The 13,763-nt window shown below is 35.8% G+C and overlaps 1 protein-coding gene across 3 annotated transcripts in view; it reads right to left on the reverse strand.

The window, feature by feature from the left end:
* The window catches only part of LOC102578475 (uncharacterized protein ycf45), a 26,999-nt gene that overhangs the window by 7,684 nt on the left and 5,552 nt on the right, over positions 1 to 13,763 (reverse strand). For all 3 annotated transcript variants that reach the window (XM_015314186.1, XM_015314187.1, XM_006358890.2), the window contains 7 exons: positions 12,950 to 13,164; positions 9,595 to 9,745; positions 9,120 to 9,311; positions 8,227 to 8,389; positions 7,861 to 8,093; positions 6,838 to 7,014; positions 6,552 to 6,674 (listed from right to left, as the gene is read on the reverse strand). In XM_015314186.1, coding sequence (XP_015169672.1) covers positions 6,552 to 6,674; positions 6,838 to 7,014; positions 7,861 to 8,093; positions 8,227 to 8,389; positions 9,120 to 9,311; positions 9,595 to 9,745; positions 12,950 to 13,164 — 1,254 coding nt within the window. The remainder of the gene's footprint in view (positions 1 to 6,551; positions 6,675 to 6,837; positions 7,015 to 7,860; positions 8,094 to 8,226; positions 8,390 to 9,119; positions 9,312 to 9,594; positions 9,746 to 12,949; positions 13,165 to 13,763) is intronic.

Below are 13,763 nucleotides of genomic sequence, written 5' to 3' on the forward strand. Positions count from 1 at the left end.
ATTCCCACCTATTTTATGAGCTTACTCCTTATGCTAGCTAAGGTGAAACAGCGACTTGACAAAATCAGGAGAGACTTTCTCTGGGAAGGCAACAACAAGGACCACAAAATTCACCTTGTTAAATGGGCCAAAGTCACTTTGCCAAAACAATATGGAGGATTGGGGATAAAAGACTTGGCCTTACATAACAAGTGTTTGCTATTGAAGTGGCACTGGAGATACAATCAAGAGGCGGCTGGCTTGTGGAAGGAAGTGATCCAAGCAAAGTATGGTAGTGATAGTCATTGGTGCTCTAATAAAGTCAGTACCTCTTATGGTACGGGGTCTGGAGAGATATAAGGAAACTGTGGGAAATATTCTTCAGTGATGCCTCACTTATGGTGGGAAATGGGGAACATATTCAGTTTTGGAAAGATATTTGGCTAGGAGACACTCCTCTAATGAATGTTTTTCCAAGCATTTTCCAGATTGCATCTCATCCAGACTCAACCATCTCGCAGTACAGGGAAGACAATGTGTGGAATCTGATCCTAAGGAGAAATCTTAATGACTGGGAGTTGGAAGAGGTTTTTAGCCTTATGGCCACCATTCAGACTAGTGCAATCAACAGTCAACGCAGGGACAAACTTATCTGGAGACATAGCAGGGATGGATCCTACACAGTTAAAGCATGCTACCTTCAACAAAGCTCCAAAAAGACCTTAATTGATCAATGGCCATGGAAATTAATCTGGAGAACTAAGTTGCCACCTAAAGTTATTTGTTTCAGTTGGATTACTCTAAAAGACTCTTGCTTGACTCAGAATAATCTCATGAGGAGGAAATTCCAAATAGTCAACAGATGCTACATGTGCTTGTGCAACTCAGAAACTATTAATCACTTGTTCCTTCATTGCACAGTTGCAACAGGCCTATGGAACATGTTCTTCTCACTTTTTGGACTCACTTGGGTCATGCCAAGATCATTGAGAGAGGCTTTTGTGTGTTGGAGTTCTTGGAAAGTTGGGAAGTCCGTCAAGCAGATCTGGTCTTTGGTTCCAGCCTGTATTTTGTGGTGCTTATGGACGGAGAGGAACAAAAGATGTTTTGATGGCACCCCAACTCCCATCTCTACCTTTAAAGCAAGATGTTTGAATACTCTTTTTGGTTGGGTTAATCTCTCTCCTGTACTTAGTGTTGATTCTTTCCTAGAATTTATCAGCTCCATAGATCTCTGCTGTTAGCTGTTTAGATAGTTTTTTTTTGCCTTTTTGGGAGCTGATATTTCTTTCTTTTGTAATCTGTGCATCTGCTTGATGCTTTGTTAATGACATCCTTCTTACTTCATCAAAAAAAATGAAGTTCTAGTAACTAGAGCAGGGAAAACAGTGACGCAAGCATGGCAATATAAGGGAGTGATTCGACCTCAAGTTCAGATTAATGAGCAGAAGACTGAACAAGGTCAAAGTTCTACACCAGCTAATTCCCAAAATAGAGTTGAGGAGATTTGCAACCAGGTGATGGAGACAGGGAGTAACAAACAGACACCAGAAGGAGGAGATCCCCAGCAATACAGTTTAAGGCCAAATGCAATCTGGCCAAGTCCAGAGTTCAACCTCACAAACTTCCCTGTATTGACAACCATTCCAACAAAGAACAGATTTAAGAGTCTTATGCATAGTAAGCTTGATTCACTTCCTATTGATTGGGGTGGAGCTCCACAAACTTGCCAATGAAGTGACTGTTTTGGAACCTAAGGGGTGTGACTAAATCTACAAGCAGAAAGAGTTGAAGAATCACTTGCGCGAAAATAGAATATATCTTGCTGGTCTCATTGAAACTAGAGTGAAGAAATATAATATGAAAAATACTCACAAAAATCGTACATGCTTCTATGTGGGATTGAACCCAGGTAGCAATGCTCATGCTGAAGAGTCTTTACTGCTAAGACACAAAACTTAGTTGTATCAAGGGTGTCCTTACTCAGTATATAACCAAAAAATCCAAAATTTTACCTACATATCTCATATAATTTCCCGGCAAAGGGTCCGGATGACCACCCCTGATAAAGGGTAGCTCCGCCCCTGATGACATTTGTCATCTGAACTATTGAAACAATAATATTATGGGCACGTGTGAAAGAATATTTAGTCAACTAGGACTGCCATTAAGTGTTAGGTGAGTTTCAAGAAGTGCAATTAATACTTAATAAATTTAATCTCATCCTCAATAACTTTAAATCACATTCAATCATCAATTTTACATTTTGATACTCATAGAAAGAGATAATGAACCCCACAGTTGTATAATTTGATTGTTAAGAGGATAAAAGTTGGTCAAAAATTTAGAATAGTCAACAAATATTTATTTTTAACTGCGATTCAATAGTGTAATAACTCAAACATTTGCAAAATTTGTGATTTTTACTGACGTAAACAAAGGTAAACATGACCTAATTTATAAGTTGTTCTCTGTTTAAAATAAAGAAAACAATCACTTATACCATTCTTTAGGATCATTTAGTTCAAAATCAGGATATTCCAGAATTATAATTTTGGAATCATAACTAAGGTTATAACTTAGGATCAATTCACCATCTTAATGGGATAAATATACTTGGCTAATATTTCCAAGGAAAATGTAAAAAGAAATACATAAAAAAAATCTAGGGGGAAAAGAAGAAGAAATTGACTGATTTAATTTGCTCACGCGTCAATATGGAGTGCAATCCACACAAATTTGAAATGTCAGCATTAGGTGCTCATGAGATGCATATATATCAAGTAAAAGTGTTTATTTGGTCACCAGATAAGTTTAAGTATCTATTTACAAATTGTGTCAAATTTTGAGGGACTATCTAGGTATTTAGACTAAATTATATGGTCAACTTTAAACATGCTCATAAGTTAGTAAAGGATACTATATAAAAAGGCTTTAAGAGGCAAGTGAATTCTACGCTAGAGCTTCAATTACAAATCTACCAAAAAAGAGTTAACTATTTCTCTAACAAATTTATTCTTTTATATAACAAATTAGTTTCTTATATCTCCTTATGGTTATGTCTGAAGAAAAACTATTCTCAAACTGTTGAAAAACAGATAATGCAATGGAAGCTCTTTTTTATGAGAGAAGAAATTTATGTGTTACTAGTAGATCATGATAAAGAATTTATTACTGATCAGATGGTTGATTTGCGAGAATTTTATGGATACAAAAAATGACATCCCTAGAACTTACAATCTTTGTCTCTTTGATATAACTAAATTATATGTGATTTCCTTTTTATTAGAGATTTTATTGAAATCATGTTTGTTTTCTTGTGATTTTAAAATCATCTCTTCTTTTCTTTTCTTTTCTTTTTTTGATAAAGTTAAAATCGTCTCTTCTTAAATTTCATTTACCCTATAAATCTTGAATTTCTCTTTTCCTTGTTATCATAACACTATCTCTATCTTGAAAATCTCTAATATAAAGAACAAAATATAGAAGAGGAAATCCAATTAGTTGATTTCGTAGGTTCTTTGTAAGTATTTCTGTTTCTTTTTTCTTATTTTTTTTCTCTCTTCTTTGTTAATACTTTTTGGAGGTGGCCAGCATAGCCCTTAATGCTGAGGAATAGAAATTACCCGTTTAAAAAAAATAAAATGAAATCACACATAATTTAGTTATATCAAAGAAACAAAGATTATAAGTTCTAGGAATGTCATCTTCATATTCATAAATTCTTGCAAATCAACCATTTGAGCAGTAATAAATTATTTGTCCTGATCTACCAATAACATACAAACTTCTTCTCTCATACCCCTAAAAGGGAGCTTCCATTGGATTATTTATTCCATCAGCAGTTTGAGAAAGGGTGAATTTGTCAGAGAAACACTTAACTCGGATTTGTTAATTGAAACTCTAACATAGAATTCATTTATCCAAAGCCTATTTATACTGTATCCCTTACTGGCTTATGAGCATGTTTAGTTAACCATATGGATAATCTGGTATTTGGTGGGAGGTGGCAGATATCCTGTAGAATTGGACGAAGTACGGAAAGCTAGTCTGAACATCATGGTCATAAAAAAAAAAAGCATGTTGCACACTTGATTAGCTTTCTCCATAAAGATGTATTTAATTTTCCAAAGTGGATCAATAGTTTGTGTTAATTTTTGCATCCTTCCAACTTTATCGAAATTTTTCCACAAGGGACATAGTTTTATATTAATTTTAATTATTTATCGGATTTTCCCCATAAGAGACATAGTTTGTTCACACACCAACGTGGAGTGCAATACACACAAATTTGACATGTCAGCATTAGGTACTCATGAGATTCATATATGTCAAGTAAAAGTGTCTATCAAATCACCAGATAAAGTTTAAGTGTCTAATTTACAAATTGTGTCAAGTTTGAAGGACTATCTAGATATTTACACTAGACTATTTATATGGTCAACTTTAAACATGCTCATAAGCTAGTAAAAGATCCTATATAAATAGGCTTTAAGAGATAAGTGAATTCTACGTTAGAGCTTCAATTACAAATCTACCAAAAGAGCTAATAGTTTCTCTGACAAATTAGTTTCTTATATCTCCTTATTGTTATGTCCGGAAAAAAATATTCTCAAATTGTTGAAAATATAGATAATCCAATAGAAGCTCCTTTTTCTATTAGTCGAGGATTTGGCTTCCATTGGATTATCTATTCCTTCGGCAGTTTGAGAAATTTTTTCTTCAGACATAACAATAAAGAGATATAAGAAACTAATTTGTTATATAAAAGGCTGAATTTGTCAGAGAAATACTTCAACCATTTTGATAGATTTGTTAATTGAAACTCTAACATAGGATTCACTTACCCCTTAAAGTCTATTTATACATACTGATTTATAAGTATGTTTAAAGTAGATCATATAAATAATCTGGTCTAAATACCTAGATAGTCCCTCAAACTTGGCACAATTTGTAAATTAGATTCTTAAACTTATCTAATGACCAGATAGACGCTTTTACTTGACATCTCATGAGCACCTAATGTTGATTATCTTTCTCCATAAAGATGTATATAATTTTTCAAAGTGGATCAATAGTTTTATATTAATTTTTGCATCCTTCCAACTTTATCGGAATTTTCCACAAGGGACATGGTTTTCTTTTAATTTTAATTATTTATCAGATTTTCCCCATAAAAGACATAGTTTTATGTTAATTTTAAATACAACTAGATCCATTAAGGTGGCAATTATTCTTTTCCTTTGTTGATTAGTTCTTTTTCTTTCTGTGTTTTGTTTATTCTGTTTACTTAGTTGAGTTAACGAATACACTACCCAGTACCCTCATGCCCCATAATCATTAACAACCACATCCAGAAGTATTACAGTTTAGCTTTAAGTTTTTTTTTTGACAAAGAGTTTAGCTTTAAGTTTTAACAGTAGTGAAGTTCTAGTAACTCAAGTACAAACAGTAAATGGTGACACTCTATATCCTGATAAGAAAAAAGAAAAGGCTTGTGCATCAGTTGATTTTTTTGGATGAATATTAGCTAGTTGATGTGTTCTTTTTCCCAACCTATTGGCTAATTAAGCTTGTCTAATTTGCAAAGGAGAATTCCTCAGGATATTAACAGAATACGATAGAGCGCCTGATGACCTTAATCTAAATGTTCACACTCCTTCAGTATTCTCCTATAGATTTTAGCTAGTAGGATAATATATTTGTTGAATACTCCACCTTCAGATGAGACCTTAGGCAACAAGCCACTTCACACAATATTTGAATATTAGGGGGTGTTTAGATTGACTTTTTTTAAGTGGCTTATAAGTTAAAAGCCAAAAGTCATAAGTTGGGAACCCCCAACTTTTGGCTTTTGGCTTCTTTTTTGTACTTTTTCAGCTTTGAATAAGTGGTTAAAAACACTTTTTGTGTTACCCAAACACTTCCAAAACTAAAGAAATGCTTAAAAGCCAGAAACTACTAAAAATAAGCCAATTCAAACACCACTTGGTCTGAAATGAATTTTTATCTCTTTTCCATTGTAAATAGCTGATGCCCTAGTCCAAAATGAAAAAGAAAAAAGGACAGACAGGTCCACTAAGCTCCCCCTATGCACAGACTGGGGAAGGCCCAGACCATATTGGGTCTCATATAGGCTGCCTTACCTTGCATTTCTGCAAGAGGGTGTTTCCACGGTTTGAATTTGTGACCTCGTGGTCACATGGCGGCAACTTTTACCAATCCCCTTCTTAGACTGACATGAGACCACAAATTTTTTAACCACAGACTTGGTGAATCCTAAGTTGAAGTCTACTTTATCTTTTGTTCCATTGCAAACATCAGATGTCCTCACACGGCATGACAAAATGGTATAGCACATATGCTTCAAGCCAATGACTTCATCGGAACCTCCATGTTTTCCAGAGAGTGAAAATTAGTATTTCATCATTAAGTTAAAACCCAACTTAAGGGTAGTTAAAAGCCAGTTAATCACAAAAAGCCCATTATCATCTTTATGGAAGTCAGCCGCTAGAGTCTTCGAAATTGGATTTTCCAAAAAAGCACTAAAAAAGAATACAAGGGGAAATTACCTCTAAGGCATCAATCTTTTCAGACTCATTCGTCTTAGCTTCAGATTCGAGAAACTCAAAGCCATCAGCAAAATCACTGATTAATGCCTGCATAGCCTTTGTCAGCTGTGTTGAGGAGCTTGTCTGAAAAAGGAAAAGATACTTCACATAAGTCACACAAGGATAGTGAATTCGGACTCTGCACAGACAACAGATAATGCATAAAAGAACACATCTTGTTTTTCCCTTCTTTCTTCAGAACTTTCATTCAAATGAGGAGATATTGCAAGTTAGTTCTAACAAATACCTTTGTCACATAAATAGGAATGCCGTGAGATTTTGCAGCTGCTTGAATCCGAGAATTTTTCTTAAGCTTGGACTGCAGAGCAAGTAGCACATCTGCTTCACTGATATTATCAGTAAACTCAATGGTATCGTCAATGTTTAGCTGATTTATCCCTTGCATCACACTTGCCTCTGAGATCTACAATACCTGCTCAAATATGAGTTCCACGTAGATGTTTCCATATAGAAGCTGATGGAGCTTTATCGTGTTTTTTCCTCTCTTCTTTTTTGTTTTCTTCATAAGAATCTCTTATTCTATGCTTCACTTTCCCTCATAGAAGTTAAAAATTTAGAGAACTAAAAGGAAAAGAGAGTGGATTAACTCAAATGCTTCATTAGATGATATAAAGTTTGAAGAGGAGGCTCTGTAATTGTAAAATGTGTCTTTGACAATTACTTTAATGGGTGAAATCTTAATGAGCTAAAGCATAGAAGAATCTCTTCTCTTTTTCCGCCTATGCAAGGAGTGACAAAATTCAAGCATATGTTCTTTTTTTCCAGGAATATTTTAAAATAAAAAAAGTTGCTGGTCTTGAATCTGAATAGTCAGCCAAAAGAAAAAAATCATTCCTGCTCGATACTTCTACACTTCATGTTTGGGGCCACCAAGCACTTCCCGCAGAGGAAGGGGGTATGTGGGGCCTTAACATGAAAAGAGAGGAAAACAAGGAGACTATTAGGATACTGGAGAAGCATCAAATTAGGTTTATTAGATCCACAAATTAAAAGATACTAGCAGCAAATTAAGTAACAATAGCACACGAATGCAGAACCATCATGTACTAGGAGGTAGTTCACTTTTTTTGAAAATTGATTCTCTTTCGAAGGCCCTTCAACAATATGAATACAAGCTCAGTATTAAAGTTGAACTAAGAGAACAGATTCTGAGACTGGGATTTTAGTTATTAACCAAACTTGTACATGTTCAATGTAGTGATGACTTTTTTTTTTCCTATCGAACAAGTAAATGGTAATATCATCTTACCCCATATAGAAAAATGCAAAGGGCATCCTCACTTTCACCAGAACCTCCTTCCATGCTCGGACCTGTTGCTGAGATGAGCTCAGTTGAATCAGGTATACCTCCATTAATCTGGATTATATCTTCAATCAAAACTTCATTTATTTCATCTAATGGTGCTTGGATGGATGAACTTTCCATTATTCCATTTTGCGATCCTGGATTTATCTTGCGAATTTCATATTTTGGGTAACGTCCTTCTCAACATGAAATTAACACCAAGGCAGACAATTAAACAACATCCAATTAGCTTTCCAACAGGATTATATGCAAATGATTTGTCAGCAGAATTGTTTTGTTAGGACTTAGGAGGGAGGACTAGTAAAAGACCTGCAAGAATTGCATCTACTGTTGCTTCTAAATCAGGGTGAACTCTCAATTCTGCCTTGGAGATTATCTCAACCCCACAGCTAAAAGATGATGGACCTTTCCTCTCCAGAACAGATTTCTGAACGCCTCTCCTGCTAGCCTCTTCATCCCCAAGTGTCACACTCTGACAAAGAAATAAATTATGCAACTATACTATGAACCTCAAACAGCTTCCAGTCGTCCAATAGTGCATGAGAGTAAAGCATCACTCCATGGTATAATGGTATTATGGCATCATTTCGAAGAGTAGGTTTGACCTTGATATCATCTTTTGAGACTCTTCACTTTTCTTTCCTTTTTTTTTTTGAGAAAATCTTTTGAGACTCTTCACTTATAGATATCAATGTCAAGACACCTCCATGAGTAAATATTCAGGTAACCAAGTTAAAGACTTTCACCCTCTGTCCCACCATGCACAGCTCATGTTGCAATTACATAGGAAATATAGAGAGTGCAGTGGTTCAATTCAATTAAATTGTTTTTGTTTTTTCACCCTTCATGCATTGCTTGTGTTGCAATTGCATATATTATGTAGAGAATGCATTGGTTCACTTTATTGCAGTGCTATTGGTTTTGCATTCTACTTGTGAGATATGAAAGGAAAGAAGAAGAAGTCACATCTGGTACAACTAGGAACAGTGGGATCCCCCTAGACATTTAACTAGCTTCTTTCTAAATAGAAATCCTATTACCTACAAATGTGAAGTAACAAGAGAAGTTTTATTGGAAAATCACAAAGTTACCGTCCTTACCCGTTTGTAACATAACAGCATTGTTCAACATTAACTAAGCATCAGCCCAATTGTTTTAAATATAACAACTAACTGGAAAAAGTTCTGTTAAACGGGAACTACCTGTACTCCTCCAACCAGCATCTCTAAAGCAGGATTCATTACTAAATTCTCTATTGTTACTCCATGAGCAGTTGCAACTAACTGAATTCCTCGTTGTGCAATGGTGCTTGCAGCCATTGCCTCAAGCTTAGTACCAATCTCGTCAATTACAATCACTTGTGGCATATGATTTTCCACTGCTTCTATCAGCACCTACAAAAATATAAAGTAAAAAACAATCCTCATTGATCGATGTACAATTGACTCATGTTTGGAGCCACTCATGTAAGGGAAGGACAGGTCCATCCAAGAACCAGCAATAGGTATATCCTCAGGAAAGCTATTAATCAAGTACATGTGGTCCCAGTTTTGCTTTAAATTTGGGTAAGATAAAAGGTCTCTTCCAATAAGAAATTGCAGTGGTTGCATCAATACACCTTTTCAAAAAAGTAATTTTATTTTCATCTGGCTAACAGAGTGAAAGTCAAGCTCCTACCTCGTGTTGCATATCATTATGTGGAACTTGCATCCGCCGAGCATTACCTATTCCTGCATGAGGTATATCACCATCCCCACCAATTTCATTAGAGGTGTCCACAATCATTACGCGCTTCCCATAATCATTTGCAAGCATCCTGGCTATGTCCCTAGGAGTAAAAGAAAAAAATCCTTACATACCCATCTGCTGAATCTCATGGAAATAGATTTATTGGAATGATAGGAGATACATGCACATTGCGGAGGAACTATCATTGTCATGTTATAACTGCAGGATTTTATGTGTATCCATGTGCAAGGAGAAATGAAAGGAGAAAGTGTTCACGATGGCATGGGATACAATAATAAGCACATACAGACAACTGAACCCTTGATACATCAAACATTAGACAGACTTCCATCACATTAGAGCTAACCAATAATGTGGGACAATGAGAAGGAAATGCAAGAAACAAACATCTAAAGGGAACAGTCAAAATACATAACTAAGCATAACCTGAATAAGAAATGTTAACAAATACACTCCTGTCCTTTGCAATAAATGCAATAGATGCATAAGACACAGAGAATAATTGTACGAGCCCTGTATGCAACCCACATACCAAGTGCCAAATCCACGATATTTTCCCACTTCATATATGCATCATTCCATTAAATTACAGTAACAAGCAACATCGTCTAGACTAGCCTGGGACTAAAAGTTTAAGCTAAATAAGCCCACAAAGACTTCAGAAAAAAGGAAGAGTTGAAGAAGAAAGTAGAATTACATTATGAAAAAACTAGAAAACTTTAATATTATTGATTATGTCCAGGATCTTTAATTTTACCAACAATAAAAAAAGTCTGCTGTTAGATACGCCAAGAAACCTGTTTTATTCCATGAACCATGGCTTCATGAGAGCTTCATATTCAAGTAATATTAAACTTGTCCAAAATTGAGCTTAAGCCTTAAAGATAAAGCAAGAGGTCTCGGCTTATATCTCAATTAAAGAGACATCAGGAAGCCATATCTAGATACCAAACTAGCAGCGCCCATGAGAAAATTTCAAAGGGTTGGCAAGGACCTAAGATAAAATCCAGAATCAAACTACTCACTGGTTTCAAGCTATGCTAAGCCACTGCCTGTTTCCAATCTTGAAGGAGCTAGGCAGCATCTGTGTGTGGTATAACTTACCAAAATGTAAAACCAAGTTTGCCTTGGAATTGCAGCTTGCAGCTTCAATAGTATGAACTTGATTCAAACTTCCATTGGCCTCAATATCATGAACCTGATGGCTTAGAGAATTGCCCAAAAATTGGACCTGAATTCCTTTGCCTGAGACCTCCAATTTGCTTATTATTAACCCTAATTTGCAAATTTGAATTGTTAGGAAGCTTACCAATTGGGGTTTTTTGTTGTGTTGCGTTAAGTTCATTCTAGTGCTCATTTTGGCATTTCTCGTTGCCTGAAAATTTCGCCAGAGCTCTATCGCCATCGCCGGAGTTCTCCCCGAATATGATTCCCCCGTCCATTTTGAGTGGGCTTTCAGTATAAGGTACGTTAGGACATGGGGAGTATTCCCCATTGATTGATTCCCCTCGAATCTCTTCAGAGGGTGGTTGAAATTGCAGGCACATCTGGGGCCATCCATCCGCAAGCGATTCTCGCAGAAATCGCCTGTTGAGATCTTTCCAATGGGAAATATAGAATGAGCTGAATCTTTGATCATAGATAGATCAACTACCTGAGAATCATACCCCATAGTCGCTTTTACATGAATCAAACAAGATTTCTCCAGGGATATAGATATACTTTTTTGAGCCCAGTCAAGCTCTTCCTACGAAATTGCTTCAGTGATCGCAAATTCCTTTTGCAAATTCGAAGAGTTGTGGGATGAATTAGAGGTTCATTCTTGTTGGGTTTTGTTGGCACTAGAATTGTGCTTTGATTGGCACTGGACCACCACGAAATTTGCATTCAAAGTAAGTTTCCATGTCAGTGTTGTGAAAGGAAATCGTCTCGGCGCCAATGGCGAGAGGCGAGGCGAGGTGAGGCGACCCTTCATTGCCTTTTAGCTTTGTGGCAAGGCGATCTTCAAAAGGCAACGCCATGGAGACAACGACGACAGAGGCAAGAGGCGAGAAAGGCGCCGCCTTTTGTATTTTCTTAAAAAAAGGCGACCAATTAAGGATTTTAAAAGTTAAAAGATAAATTTAGGGTTTACTTTCCAAATTTATAAAGTTGCACTCTTAGACTGCGACTCCAACCAGTCGACTTCACTTGACTTCTCGGCGATCAGCCAGACTTTCCTGGCGACTCCAAACTCCAACCAATACGTATTTCTTCTTTTCTTCTTCCTTTGTTTCTTTTTCCTTCTTCTTCTTTAGACTTCAGACTTACTTCTACCTTTGGTTTTTTTTCATTGTTTTGACTTTTGTACTATTTTTTTTCATTCTAGTTCTAGACTTTTAGTATGTACTACCTATTTTCAGTTTTTGAATTGAAATATTTGTTAATATGTTATTGCTATTGAGATTTTGATTATTTATATATGCAATTAAATATTTTAATTTTTTGGTCTTAATTGGTGCCGCACTTCAAAAAGGCAAGCGCCTCGCCGCTCGACTCATCTTTTGGCGAGACAGACCCTTGTCGCCTTTCGCCGTCCAAAACATTGTTCCATGATTGCATCGCATCTTCACACCAATATCGGATCATTCTCATCATTCCAAATACGATTCAAGATTGAACTTGACTTTACAAAATTATTTTCCCTCAAAATCTAATCACAAAAGATATCTTGATTTCTCAAATTTTAAAGAAATTAAACCTTGAACTGGAAATTAATAAGAAGTTAGAAAGTTCTTACCTTTTTAGGCTGATTTCGTTCAAGAGAGAAGATAATTTTTGTTAAACCTTCAACCAACGCTCTTTTGAAAAAAATGGGGAAGATGATGTATTAAAGAGGAAATAATTAAATAATAGAAAAAGAACTGACATGTGGAGGTTTTTAATTCATTTTTGGAAGCAAAGTTTCTCATTCACGCGCGTCATCTGCGTGAAAACAAACATAGGGAAAAAACGGGTCAAAATGTCTATTAACAAAGGTATTTATTACTTTTGTGGGGTTATAGGAGGACCACATACTTAAGGTGTCTTCTTGAAAATTCGGGACAACTTCAGGTGTCACTTTATGTATTTTCTCAAAGAAAAATACTATCTTTTTAATGTGACAACCAGAAATGTAATGGCACCGATTAACTTTAAAATGAGAAGGAGAATCAAGGTCAAACAGCAGAAATGTTCCTCAAGTTCATGACGTTGCACATCAAAGATCAGAGGGCGTGAAATGAGAGTATATGTGACAACCAACCTGATAATAGTTGTTTTTCCTACTCCAGGAGGACCAATGAGCAACAAAGAAGCACCATCTTTAACTAGATCTCGCAATGAGTTTGCACTTCCAGATATTGCACGACCAACTCGACAAGTTAAACCAATAATTGCACCTTTCCGGTTTCTAATAGCACTAATTCGGTGTAAAGTTCTGCTAATGCCAGCTCTATTGTCAACTGCAAAGTCACCAACCTGTAATATGAATAACCATTAAATACAGACTAACCAAATCGTTACTAGTACTAACTTTTCGCTTTGGACCCAGGTAAGTTGTTATCAACGACTATGTTAGTGTATTTCCAGGGTCATAGTTACTATTCAGTCTGAAACTAAATCACTAGTGTCTTTGAGCATATCATTGAAACACCAACCTCAAAAAAGAAACTTGTTAATCAATCGGGCACAACCTCAAAATTTCCACTCAATCAACGTTAAGTGTGTGTGTGTAAAAGAGTTGGCCGAGGCCGACCCTGATCAAAATCAAAGCCTTCCTAATTCAATTGAAGCTATCACTGCAACTTCAGTTCAAATTATTCCCAGAGGTAGAAGCAATCTAGGATTTGAAATTCATGGAAGGAAAGTATCAAGTATCAGCACACCCACAATTCGTCTGGATACAAATTTACCACAAGTATATGTTATTTTTCAAATAGTTCTACTTTCTCTTCCGCAATTTATGTGATGCATTTTTTCTTTAAGTCCGTCCAAAAAGAATTACCTTTCTATAATTAGAAACAACCTAACAATAAACTTCACATTTTACACTTAATGAAATATATATATATATATAA

The sequence above is a fragment of the Solanum tuberosum genome, unplaced genomic scaffold, assembly GCF_000226075.1.
Source record: "Solanum tuberosum cultivar DM 1-3 516 R44 unplaced genomic scaffold, SolTub_3.0 scf00283, whole genome shotgun sequence".
NCBI classification, from domain to species: domain Eukaryota; kingdom Viridiplantae; phylum Streptophyta; class Magnoliopsida; order Solanales; family Solanaceae; genus Solanum; species Solanum tuberosum.